Source organism: Sorex fumeus, unplaced genomic scaffold, assembly GCF_029834395.1.
Source record: "Sorex fumeus unplaced genomic scaffold, SorFum_2.1 ptg000018l, whole genome shotgun sequence".
Classification (NCBI taxonomy): Eukaryota; Metazoa; Chordata; class Mammalia; order Eulipotyphla; family Soricidae; genus Sorex; species Sorex fumeus.
Window position 1 is genome coordinate 11510995 of NW_026606075.1, and position 13284 is coordinate 11524278.

General features: G+C 37.7%; 1 protein-coding gene across 1 annotated transcript in view; it reads right to left on the reverse strand.

Moving 5' to 3' along the window:
• The window catches only part of ADGRV1 (adhesion G protein-coupled receptor V1), a 561793-nt gene that overhangs the window by 367038 nt on the left and 181471 nt on the right, over positions 1-13284 (reverse strand). Inside the window, exons 69-72 of the mRNA XM_056112517.1 lie at positions 12529-13002; positions 6856-6999; positions 3856-4030; positions 1012-1147 (exon numbers count right to left, since the gene is read on the reverse strand). Coding sequence (XP_055968492.1) covers positions 1012-1147; positions 3856-4030; positions 6856-6999; positions 12529-13002 — 929 coding nt within the window. The remainder of the gene's footprint in view (positions 1-1011; positions 1148-3855; positions 4031-6855; positions 7000-12528; positions 13003-13284) is intronic.

Consider the following 13284-nt stretch of genomic DNA (forward strand, 5'->3'; position numbering starts at 1 on the left):
AATGGCACGTCTTTTAGGAATCCATGAAATTCTATTTACACATTGATGACTAGAGCAGATCACAGTAGCTGTAGTCATGGATGATGGGACCCCACATGAGTGAGCAAAGTATTCAGAGGTCTCTGGTGTACTTCTCAGTCATACTGGGAGCAGCTCTCTGAAAGACACGGAACCCAAGTGTTGCTGCATGTAAGGCTCTCTTATCTACCCTCATATAGGGAAATAAACACTTGTACAATTCCCTAGATGGCAACTGATTTTCTGGTCAACCAGGCAGAAATAGTTGTGCCTATGAGGACTTCCTCTAGTTAGACAGTACTAAAGCTTTTGCTCATACAAACATTGCTAAACTTTTTAAAAGAATTGGAAGAAGTATAATTAAATAGCACAGTGGTAGGGCGTTTGCCTTGCAGGCAGCCAACATGGCCGACCCGAGTTCGATTCCTCCACCCCTCTCGGAGAGCCCGACAAGCTACCGAGAGTATCTCGCCCGCACAGCAGAGCCTGGCAAGCTCCCCGTGACGTATTCGATATGCCAGACACAGTAACAACAAAGTCTCCAATGGAGACGTTACTGGGCCCGCTCGAGCAAATCGATGAACAACGGGAGGACAGTGACAGTGATAATTAAATAATTTATCCTTAGCTTTTTTCTGTGGAATGATAATACAAGTCAATTATTATGTCAGAGATTACATTGAAGAACAATATCCCTATTCCAAATCACTGACATATACTGTGTGTGTGTGTGTGTGTGTGCGCGCGCACATTACTTTCTGAAAATATACTTTGTGAAAATCTAAATTTGACTGCTTTTAATAAAGGCACACAGGCATCATCACACTCAACCATAAAACATTCATCACAGAGTAATATGAATAATGGCAGAGAACATTGCAGAGAATAGGGATAAACTCCAGGAAGTGAAAGTGATCCTATGTCTTCTGTTTCAACAGCAGATTTCACATTACCCTGCAGAGACTTTCAAGGTCAAGATGAGAATTGTCTTACCGAAGCTGAGCGCCCCCGGGGGCACTGCTCTGTACTCCCAAAAGGTGAACGGGGAAGGCCTCTGGCTGACCTGGTCTGGGCAATGTCCACACTAAGACTCCTTTACTTTGTTCTCCATGGGAAAAGGACAGGTTTCCTGGAAAATAACAGGAAAAGGGAAGTAGAACATCACATTTTGGGGTTCTTTAAAACGCAGTAAAATATCCACCCATCTCAGAACCCTCAGCCCGATGGTACAGTGATTAGCGCATATGCCAAGTGGGTTCCTGACCAAGTTCGATCCTGAAATTGCTAGCTGCCTCCATGGAGGTCCCTGAGCACTTCCGGGGTGTCTGGGTAATCCCTGGCACTGCAGGGTCCTCTCAGCGATCCTCAGGCTTTGTTGGCTTAGAACCCCAGTGGGGAACCCAAAGCCTGCTGAGCTCAGACTGGGAGGCACCCCTAAATTTTTTTTTCATAATATCAAAGCAGTCTACAAAAGTAAAAGAGACTCAAAAGGTCACAGAGTAAGGTAATGAGAACTTCCTAGAATGCATGGATCTTGCCTTGGATCCCTTTGTAATTTTCTCATTTATTTCTTTTATCTTCTGGCTTAAGCACATATGCCAGTAGTGGGAGGAGAACTGTGCTGGGCAACCTCAGTTATATGTCTGGTGATAGACACAGTTTGGAGTGAAGTATCTTAGGGTATTGGGCTGAAAAGGTAGTACTGCAGATAAGGTGCTTGTCTTGCACATGGCTGACCCTTGTTCTCTGGCATTCCATATGGTCCCCGTGCCCCACCAGGACTGATCCCTGAGTGCAGAGCCAGGAGTATGTTATGAGCATGACCTGGTGTGCGCCCCCCATCCCAAACTCTGATCACCTAAAACAAGAAACATAATGTATATTTTTACTTTAAATTATTTTAGAAAATATTTGGAGGTGTTGACTATGTTTATTGCATTGATTGCAGTGAAGCTTTTTACAGATGCATATGTAACAGACACACATATACTCTAAGTGAATGAAAAAATGTCATATTAATTATACTTTATTAGTTTTGATACTCTCGGTAGCTTGCCGGGCTCTCTGGGAGAAGTGGAAGAATCGAACCCGGATCGGCCGGGCTGGCTGCGTGCAAGGCAAATGCCCTACCGCTGTGACAGTGTATACTTTAATTTAAAAACTAATCCAATTACTTCAGAAAAAAATCACAAATAGAGGAGAATGTAACAACTACTAAATTGGCGAGTTTATTGACATTTTTTGATATTGGTCATTTCCCCATTATGTTTGAAAATTTACATTATAAAAGCTAAAGGAAGTTGGAAAAACATACTTAAAAATGTCAATCTATTTGATACTTCTATTAGTTTAATCAAATTCCTACAGAGTCACTAATTTTATAAATGATTTTGATTTATATATATTACACATTTTACACAAACCCATATACATACTCATAAAGAACAATTTATCACACGTATGTTTTATATTTAGTAGTGGTTTATTAATGTCTGTAGCATTGTAGCACTGTCCTCCCATGGTTCATCAATGTGCTTGAGCGGGCAACAGTAAAGTCTCACAACAAATTGTGAGACTTGTTGTTACTGTTTTTTGGCATACTAAATACGTCACGGGGAGTTTGCCAGGCTTTGCTGTGCGGGCAAGATACTATGCGGTAGCTTGCCGGGCTCTCTGAGAGGGGTGGAGGAACTGAGCCCGGGTCAGTCATGTCAGCCATGTGCAAAGCAAACGCCTTACCCACTGTGCTATCGCTCCAGAAAAACTACATTGTATGGAATTGTACAAAGCATTCAAAAATCACAGAAAGGTAGCTGAGGAGATAGCTCAAAAGGCTGGGGTGCATGCCTTGATTCCTGGCATAACCCAAGTGAATCCCAGTGCTAAGACCCGACCTCTGAATCTTCTGGCCATTACGCTGCTTGCAAGGTTCCCAAAAATGACACCAGAGAGAGGAACATGGTTCTGCAGAAGAAAAAGCTAGAAAACAGATGAGAAATAGAATGGAATATCTTCAACTTCAAGGGCAAGCCAAAGGAAAATAAAGAGGCTTCAATGTGTGCTAAACCCAGTCATTAAGACACTCTGATATGCAAATGTGTCTCTCAATGAGGCCAATAATGAACTAAATTCACTCTTTTTCTCAGATCCCATTGAGATCAAAGCTGGTATGCTATTATTCTTACTATGCTTTCCCCTGACCCTCATCATCAAAAGGACTTCACTTTTCATTTTTCTATATCTGTGATGCCAGAACCTTGGGAAAGTTAAAATCACACAGTGCTGCTCATTCCAGTTATTGCTGACTTCTGCCTAGTGACCAGAGACTGTGAATAGAGGAGAGGATGCTCAAAGATTCTAAACCTTCTATACACTCTCATTATAGAAATTCGTAATGAACTTCCTATAACATGTCAGAGGTCAAAACACCTAACAAGTACCTCTCACTGAGTCTCACAGAGCAGGTACTATAATTGAAAACTGAAAAAGATACGGTAACAGATGCCTTTCTATTAGGAAGCACCAAGTGGATCTGTCAATAGATTTGAAGCTGGGTCATTTCACTATTGGTAAAATGACAGATCAAATTGATTTAACAATGTCCTAATGCACAGAGAAGTTTGCTCAATGAACACATTTCCAGATGAAGGATAAAGTTTTCAACTTGACAGAATAAGGTTTTTCTCATTCTTATCAAGTAGTCTGTGCAGCCCTGATCACCTAACATAAGATGGCACTGGAAAACTTCTAAATACCCAGAGAAAGGGTGACGCAAGCAGAGTGGCCAGGTCCTCATCTCCAAGTTTACAGACTCATCTCAGGACAGCTACAACTCACCCTGCTTAGGAGTCATGTTGCCAACAATGATGAACTCCGGGACTTCAAACCCAGGAGCGTAGCCAGCAGCCCAGGCGACCCAGAGGGGGCCGTAAGTGCCTCTCCGAGAGATCACAATGTGGCTTGTTCCAGCAGCAATGTCCATGAGGGGGAAAGCAGGAGATTCAAACCCAACCTGAGAAAAAATGTATATTTATTTCTTCATTAAGATACTTGTTTGTTGAACTGTTGTCTGGGTCGACTTTCTCTTTGTTTGCATATATTCTTTGTCTTAAAATTTATCCCACTGAAGAGTTATAGTTAAGAAATGGCATTTGTAGCTGAGATAAACACCAGGAGGATTACTCCATAGCTCAGAGGCCAGCCAGGCATTCTAGGGGAAAGGGCAGCTCAGATAGAGAAGGGAGCACCAAATAAAGGGTGTTTGGAGGATCCTCCCAGGAGGGGAGATGCATGTTGAAAGTAGACTATGGACTGAACATGTTTGCCACTCAAAGCCTCTTTTGCAGACCACAACACTCAAAAGGAGAGAGAGAACACAAGGGACTGCCCTGCCACAGAGGCAGGGTGAGATGGGAGGGATGGGGTTGGGAGGGATATTATCCATGGTGGTGGAAAATGGGCACTGGTGGAGGGATGAGTATTTGATCGTTGTATAATCGAAACCCAAGCACAAAAAAATTGTAAATCTACAACTGTACCTCATGGTGTTTCACTAAAAATAAAAAAAAAATATTAAAAAAAAACGAAATGGCATCTGTAAGTCTAGTTTTCAGATTACCTAAGGAAGACAAATATTTCGCTTATGCTAATTCCAACAAAGTTTATATGCAATTTAAAAAAACAGGGAAAAATGCCCTTTGAGCAAGGTAGCCTTTTCCACAGGTGATTCCTCTGGAAAGGATTCATTCTGTTTTATAGAACAATCAGTAGCTAATATTGGTTAGGGGGGTATTGCTCTTTAGCGAAGGTCTGAATGAAGGAGGATAACTCCAAAGGAAGAGCAATGCTGATCCTGCTCATTCCTAAACACACATATTTTTTTCCTAAAGTTTCAATGGCTTTTTCAATGATTAACATTCATTTTTCTTTTGTTTTCTTCTAGAGAGACAGTTTTGTCACCGAAAACAAGTCTATTTCTGTGCCACTGTTATGCAAATATACAATAGTTGAAAACCCCTCAAAAATGACTTTGAAATTTATTATTGTATTTTTATTTTAACATTCAGATTAGGATTTCATAGCCATTAAAGTGGGGTATAAATTTAAAAACGTAATCAATTATGGTTAAGTGAGAGCAAAAGGTTAAAAGTAGCATTTTAATATGGTTTTTTCATGGTTCTTCATAAAGCATAATTTTCTAGAACCAAAATTTTACTTCTTTGTAACATATAACATTGGCTTTCTTCACTTTAAAATAGGCACATTGGAACCATACTTTCAACCAAAGTTCCTCTCAGATCTTTGATTCAAAGTAATACAGTTTTTGAGGATCAGAAAGCTTCAAAACTTTTTACAATAATTATCTTTCTATTCCACATCAAGAGGACACTATTTTAAAAGCAACCTACCCAAAATACCATGGGATTTACAGATGAGTTACAGATGAAATAAGTTATGGTGAACAAGTAAAAATAAATCAAAATTTATAGCTTCAAGTGTGGTTTGGACCACTAAATTTTCTCTTTTGGTTCCAGAATCTATATATTTGGATACTATATGAGCAACAATTATATATAAAGATTCATTTTCCTTGTTTCAGAGTTAAACGGTGGGAAGCAAAATACTATGGTAGGGTGCCAAACAATAGCATATGGAACCACAGAAAAGGAAATAAGAAAACATTCAAAATTTATATCAGCTAGAGAGATTTGGTATATATATATATATATATATATATATATATATATAAAAGATTCTGCTTGCTATAACTAGAAGTCGCATTAAAGTGTCATAATCGGACCTCTCCCTCAATCTCTATCACACATTATACACTAAAATACTGTTTAAAAATATGAGATATAAGTATACCAAGACATTTGCCAACATTGCCCTTTGGGAAAATAAGTATTGTGGCAATGTGCAAAGACAAGGACAACAAAATGCTATAAAACTCCAGTATACTGGTTCAAGATTAAAGGAACCAACTACTCAACCTCCTCAGACCCCTATCCCACATGAGCAAAGATATCCACAATTGCTTCTTGTGTCAAACTGCCTTGGTCAAATTCAAGGAACACTTAGGTATAAGGAGTAGTACGCAATCATTTCTCATAACAGAGGAGGCCCAAATCAAAAAAGTAAAACCTTCAACTCACTCTTCATTTTCATAGAAATTATTCATTTCAGATTAGGAAATAATCTTTTCTAGATGAACTCAAGTTGAAAATCCAAATACTTTGGTACAATAATGTTAAGGGATTCACAAATGTTGTTCACAATTCTAGAAAAATATAATCTAAAAGGTTGGCATTTTAATCATTTAAGCATAAAATAACAATATTTAATATTTAGGAAAAAGCTGAAAAAACATTTAGGTGACAATTATTTTAAAAATTTACCTTATGTAAGACAAACACCATGAGATAAATTTTTTCCACACTTCAAAGGGAAACAGACTTTTATATTTAATGTCACAAACTGAAAACATTTTTCTCTAACATGTCACAATAACTCTACTCTGATATTCACATAATACTTAGATTTAAGATATTGTAAAGCTTTTTTTCGGTGCTTCACCCTGTATCAGAAAGCATCGGATTTTTTACTTTATTTTTATTTTTAAAATCATTTTATCAGAGAGATGTGTTCTTTTAAAAACATTTTTATAGTATATTGTGTAACATAGTTACAATAGTGCTAACTTTTGTGGTTTTCATGGACACAGTTACTGAACCTTCACCACCAAAGTGCCCAAGAAAAATTCTGGGACTGGGGTCTTATTCCTTCCCATAAAAACATCCTGCAGCAGTTTCTGATCGTAACACCCAAAGCCATTACCTGAGAATTGGAAGCTTCCTCAGGTACAGGAACAACAGCAAATTTCGCTTCTTGGAGAATCTTTGGCATGCCATAGATACGCCCACCAACAAGCATCACAGCCACTAGTTGCAAGGTAAAATTAGAGCCCAGAGACAGAAAGACCTAAAAACAAGCAGCAGCATCACCGCCCTTTTTATTAATTTGAAGTTAGCAATTTTATTATTTTTTAAAATATTTTAATTTTATAATGTAGTTCACAATATTTGATTACATTCAATATTCAAACACCAATCCCACCACCATTACACCTTCCCACCAACAAATCTGCAATGTTTCCATCCCAAACCCCAATCCCTATCTCAAAGCACAACTGAAATAATATAATTTGTGTTGTCTGTTATGAAGAATCGCTGAAAATGGTTACAAAAAATATTCATATAGAAAAGAGTGTGAAGATTGTTCTATTTTGGCAGGGGCCATTAAGACATTCTTTAGGATATCACTAACATATTGTTAAAGGTTGAGTCATCGCCCCCCCCCCCCATTTTTTAAAATTTTATTGAATCACCATGAGATAGTTATAAGCTTTCATGTTTGGGTTACAATCACACAATGATCAAACACCCATCCCTCCACCAGTGCACATTCCCCACCACCAATATCCATATCCAATATCCAATATCCAATATTCAGTATACCCCCCCTCTCTCACCCTCCCCCTGCCTCCATGGCAGACATGATTCCCCATAATCTCTGTCTACTTTGGGGCATTATGGTTTGCAATACAGACCCTGAGAGGTTATCATGTTTGTTCCTATATCTACTTTCTGTATACATCTCCCATCCCGACCGATTCCTCCAGCCATCTTTTTCTTAGTGATCCCTTCTCTATTCCAACTGCCTTCTCCCCTTTGCTCATGAAGCTGGCTTCCAGCTATGGAGTGATTCCTCTGTCCTGATCACCACACCTTTTTAATAGTCAAAAAAACCCCAAAAACTTATCAGAAAAGAAATACTGAAAAAGAAGTTAATTTTACACTGATTCAAGTTCCTTTTTTTACCTTTTTCAACTATATATGTTACCATTCCCCTCTATCATGAAACAAACTACCAGTATGAAGACTGTGTGAAAAGGATGAGTACTTTCAAAGTATAACAGAAACCATAAACCAGCAACTTCTCTATGTGTACCCAAATGACTCAAGAATGACAGAATCACAGAGATCTTATTCATGATGGACTCATTTGCCACCCAAAAGGAAACGACTGGTGAAGAGTCACAGCTCCTGAAATCAGCAAGAAACAGACTTCCTTTCCAAAAAATTATCTTCACTGAATTATTAATTTGATTAAGTTAACAATAATTTGAATATACTAAATAATTGACTACTGTGGACAAATAAAAAATGCTAACACTGTAGGCTAACACCATGCAGTAAGCTTTCACAGCATTTTCTAATAAAAATAGAGAAAATCATAAATTTAAATATTGGTGAAATTCTAAAATTTCAGGTTTTTTAACCTTACATTTTTCAATGGAATCAGTGTTATTAACAACATATAAACCTCAGGTTGCCTTATAACATAAAATATTACAAAAACTTCTTGTACCTTTACTGAACATAAAATAGTCATTTATTCTTTTAAATATAACTGCTGAAAAATGTATTACAGCTGCCAAATATGGAAAATATCTACCATATTGCTTTCAAATATTATGCAAAATGGGGGTGACAGATGTTTCATTCATTCAATCAATCTTCATTGTTATCCAAAGGAAAGTCATTGAACATGAACCAAGGTCAAGTGCATTAGAAGGAAACAGAAATCAATCCGTGTCCTGACTTTAATCAGCTGTAGCCCATCTCTCCCCTAAGGGTGTACTCATTCCCCACAAGCACCCGAGCTGGGTGGCTGAGGATTTTTTTTTACTTATTCCAAAGAATGTAGGGACCAGTCATGTGTGTTTTACCACCTTGCTTCCTAGTCATCCAGTACAAAGAAAACGATTTACCCAGCTCGTATCCTAGATACAGTAATCAAACATAAAACAGAACAGTGAATTTGAAGGAAAGCTGGCTGGTGAGAACAAAGACAGGTGGTATAATCTTTAAAGGAACTTAAAGCTTTTTAGATGACTGAAGATTCTGGTATGGCTTTCGACTTTCTGGATTCAGGACTGCTTCACTCAAACTATTCTACTTATCATCCATCATTCTTAATGGTAATTGGACGTAATTAGAAAGCATTCAGAGTCTCATAATATCCCATGCAAATTTCCAGCTCTGTTTAGCTACTCGTTTTTTATTTTTTTAAATAATTGGCTTCTAATTGGCTTCTCCATCTCTGGAAGGGGGCAACAGAGAAGCGCTGTCTGTCACTTTTGTCTCTCCTATGCCTCTCACCCAGGCTGTTTTACAGAAAGAGTTCCATAAATGTATGAATAAATTACTCAACCTCAAGTATAAAATTTCTCTTACATTATAACTGAAATTTTCTTAAATTCCCATTCCTTTAGCTAGCTTGCTAACAGTTCTAATAAGTTGGTATGCACCCACGTAGAAAGCCTGTTGTTAACCAGGTGTGGTAATTCATATCTAGGGCCTTGTGTTAAAGCAACATTACATTTTCTCATTTTCTGGGCATAGGAAATATGCAATGGAAATACAGCACAGAGAATTGATTCTAAGTCTTGCAACCAATATACAAAACATCAGCGAGCACTGCATTATAAAGGGTGCAAGGAAATGAGAAAAAATTCTACCTTTGGTTTATGTGTGCCTTATACACTTTATCCCAACCTGGGAAGACTAACAGGGCAACAACTGATAATCTATGTGAAATTATGACATATGGAGAGAATGACAATTCTGAATGGCTACTGATAGTTGTTGAAGTAAAGAAAAGAAAATGATCATTTACATCTAAGTTAGCCAACTCCTGTGCTCTACTGAAAACACAGAGGATTAATAAATAACTGAAATAAATTAGAGGATATTAAAAACCAAAGATGTAATTTAGGGCTGGAGCGATAGTTCAGTGGGTAGGGCGTTTGCCTTGCATGCGGCCGACCCGGGTTCAATTCCCAGCATCCCATATGGTCCTCTGAGCACCACCAGGAGTAATTCCTGAGTCCAGAGCCAGGAATAACCCCTGTGCATCACCAGATGTGACCCAAAAAGCAAAAAAAAAAAAAAAAGGATGTAATTCAAATCAGTATTATAAAAACTATGTATTTATAAACATACCATTATATTTTCAAAATGGAATAAAAAGAAAAAGAATTACCAATTTTCAAAATGTTTCAGGTAGTACTGTGAAACCAGAGTAAGGTCAGTGAGGGATTTCATCTACTAACATGTATCACATATTTTGAATAGTCTGAGAATAAGTTTTTACTATGGTAAAATATAATCCTCAGCCACCCAACTCGGGTGCTTGTAGGGAATGAGTACACCCTTAGGGGAGAGATGGGTTACAGATGATTAAAGTCAGGACACTGATTGATTTCTGTTTCCTTCTAATGCACTTGACCTTTTTACTATGCTCACTTGTTTTGTTAAATAAAATAACAAAAAATATATAATTGTTTGATCTGGGAAGTTAGCTCAGGGCTCAGGAGAGAATACCTTGCATGCTCAAGGTCCCAAGTTCAATACTCAATACCACATATGTCCAGTGCTAACAGGGGAAGCTCTGGAGGCCCCCAATCATGGCCATATGTGATCCTGTAGTCCCAGCCCCACTGGATCCAAGGAGCAAGCAGCACTGTATTGCTGGGGCCCAGTGGGCAAGGTCTCACTGAGAGTGTCCCCCTGCTCCCCTCGGCATTGTGTGAACATCCCATCAAAATAATCTACTATTCACTGGGGCATATCTTGTTGTGAAATAAAATCTTAAGTAAAAAAAAAGAGATATTAAATTATTTCTAGAAAAGTAAAAGGTATGCCTCCTAGTGTTCATTAGCAGAAATTGTAACTTGAATGTTTTCAGAAGTTGATGCATTGATCTATATGGTAAATGTTTCAAGTTACATTATTTTTAAGCACAGGGTATTTAAACAAACATTCTTGCTTGTAAATAAGACCACAATGACATTAAGTTAACACATTTCTTTAGCTTGTCATGAGTCATCACAGACTTGGGAATTTTTTAATATAGAAAATTGAGGTTGGAAATGGATAAAATAGGTTCATAGCATTAAATCAACTTTCCAAAGAACTAGAAGGATGTAGAAATAACTACAGCATTCATGGCTTACAAAAATTCCTCCATTTCCCCCCATTCGACTTTATTAAACAACAAAAGACCTCAACATGCAAAAGATCAGAAAGTTCTATATTAAGAAGGCACAAATTGTACCTCATGGTGTTTCACTAATAAAAAAAAAGAAGGCACAAATTAGTATTTTTTATTGGCCTAAAGTTTATGTGGGACTAATATCTATTTCTGAGTGAGCTAAATTTAGTTTAACACACATAGGAAACCTTAGTTTTTCTTTTGTTCCAGTTTTGAAGTTTCTTTCCACAACTGAGAATGTTGTAGGTAGATCTAGAAGCTTTCTGTGCCTTTCAGGGAGGTAGAAGCTTCCATGTCACATCCAGTTAAATGCTCACTAGTTCACCAGTTCATGCTAAAACACTGGCTCAATATCTCCAACAAGAAAAGAGTTATGCTATGTTTCAGGACTGCTCAGGCCCTGTCATGGACCTTTTAAACAATTCTACCATTTTCCCGGGCATAGGAAAGTTGGTTTAAGACAGAATATGACAGTCTTGCCTTGTTGCTGCGATAGTCACTAGCTGACCAGCATCCCACCATGAAGGCGGACAATTAAAGGCTTGATATTTCAGGAAACTTATATGGGTGCTCCTTAAAGAGTTCAGAATTCCACTCTCACCGTTCCACTATACAGACAAGAAACTCTCTGAATGTCCTTTTCAAGTCTCTCATCCTCACAATCTACCCTGCTGATTATCCTTAAAATGTCTGGTATGTGGCAATTCTTTGGGGATGGCCTTTCCTAACTAGGATATGATGAATCTCCAGAGCCAACCTGAATCCAATGTATAAAATAAATTAACTGTCACTCAAATCCCTATCTGTGGTTCAGACTGAGAAAACTGATCTATTTTCCACAAGGAAACCACACACTCTTATCACTGTCACCCCAAATGTGCCCCAAAAGTCTTCTACACTTTCTTATCAATATCAATCACAGAAAACTACATTCCAGATTTTCTTTCCAGGAGAGAAGAAAGTACAGACCCTGTGTTCAAATTCCAAGGTGTGTATGCTCATGGAACTACCCTTTGAAAACCTGCAAATCCCTCCCCTTCAACATGCATGCAGTTTATGTGTGTGTAAACAGTTGTGTGTGCATGTATGTGTGTGTTTGTGTGGGTATATATGTATGGAGAGTATTCAGAAAATTCCTTTGGACATTATATAAGTGCCTTCTCTATTTAGATAAAAATATCTGTCTCCAAAAATCTATATAAAATTTGTTATAGCCTCAAAATCAATTATCTAGTATTTGCTATATTATTTCCAAGGCTCCTTTTATTGTTACATGCATACATAGCTTTTTTGCTGTCATGTAAATCGCTTGCAACTGTCAATGAGATACATAAGCATTCTCTTAAAAGTCTTGGACTAGAATGATGAGGAAACTAAAACAGTGCTACAAACCTGACTCGGGATAGGCACCATCTCTACTTTGTATCTGACTCCATCTTTGACCACAAGCTGCCTCTCTGCATTTTCAGTAGTTGACAGCTGATCCTTTTGATTGGATGAGATTAGAAATCCAACAGCCACATCTCCAAATGTCCCAGCATGCCGGGTCACGTTAATTTGGATGGATCTACTAAGGTTTTGCGCAATAAGTATTGACTGGTTATCTGAATACAGAGCAAACACTCCATGTGGGTCATCGTTTGCAGAAACAGAGAAGCTAGTGATGCATTTTTCTGGATCCAGTTCTGCTCCTCCATCTACAGAAGTAAGCTGGATCATATAATCTTCTTCTATCTCAGGTGTATCATCTGGTAGCAGGTGAACATCAAAGCTTGCCTCACTCTCTCCATCAGAAAAAGTAAAAAATCCTTTCGTAGAGAGAAAATCTCCGGTAATGTCAAACTCACTACTTAGTTCCCAGTAGACCTAAGATAGAAAAGGGGAAAAGTCCAAGTTATTTAATTCTGTACAGTGAATGAAAAATCCTTTGTTAGTTTTTCTTCACCCAAAAAAAGAATGTAATTGTGCATATTATATTCAAAGTCAACCACTTTAAGTGCTTAGTTAATATAGAAAATACAGTAACTTAAATCATTATATGCAACTTGCAGGATTATAGATTAAAAATCTATTTTTCACATGATTAAAGAATAACATTTTAAATACTTATAGAGAAGCAAACTAATGTTAAAACACCATTTTCAAAAT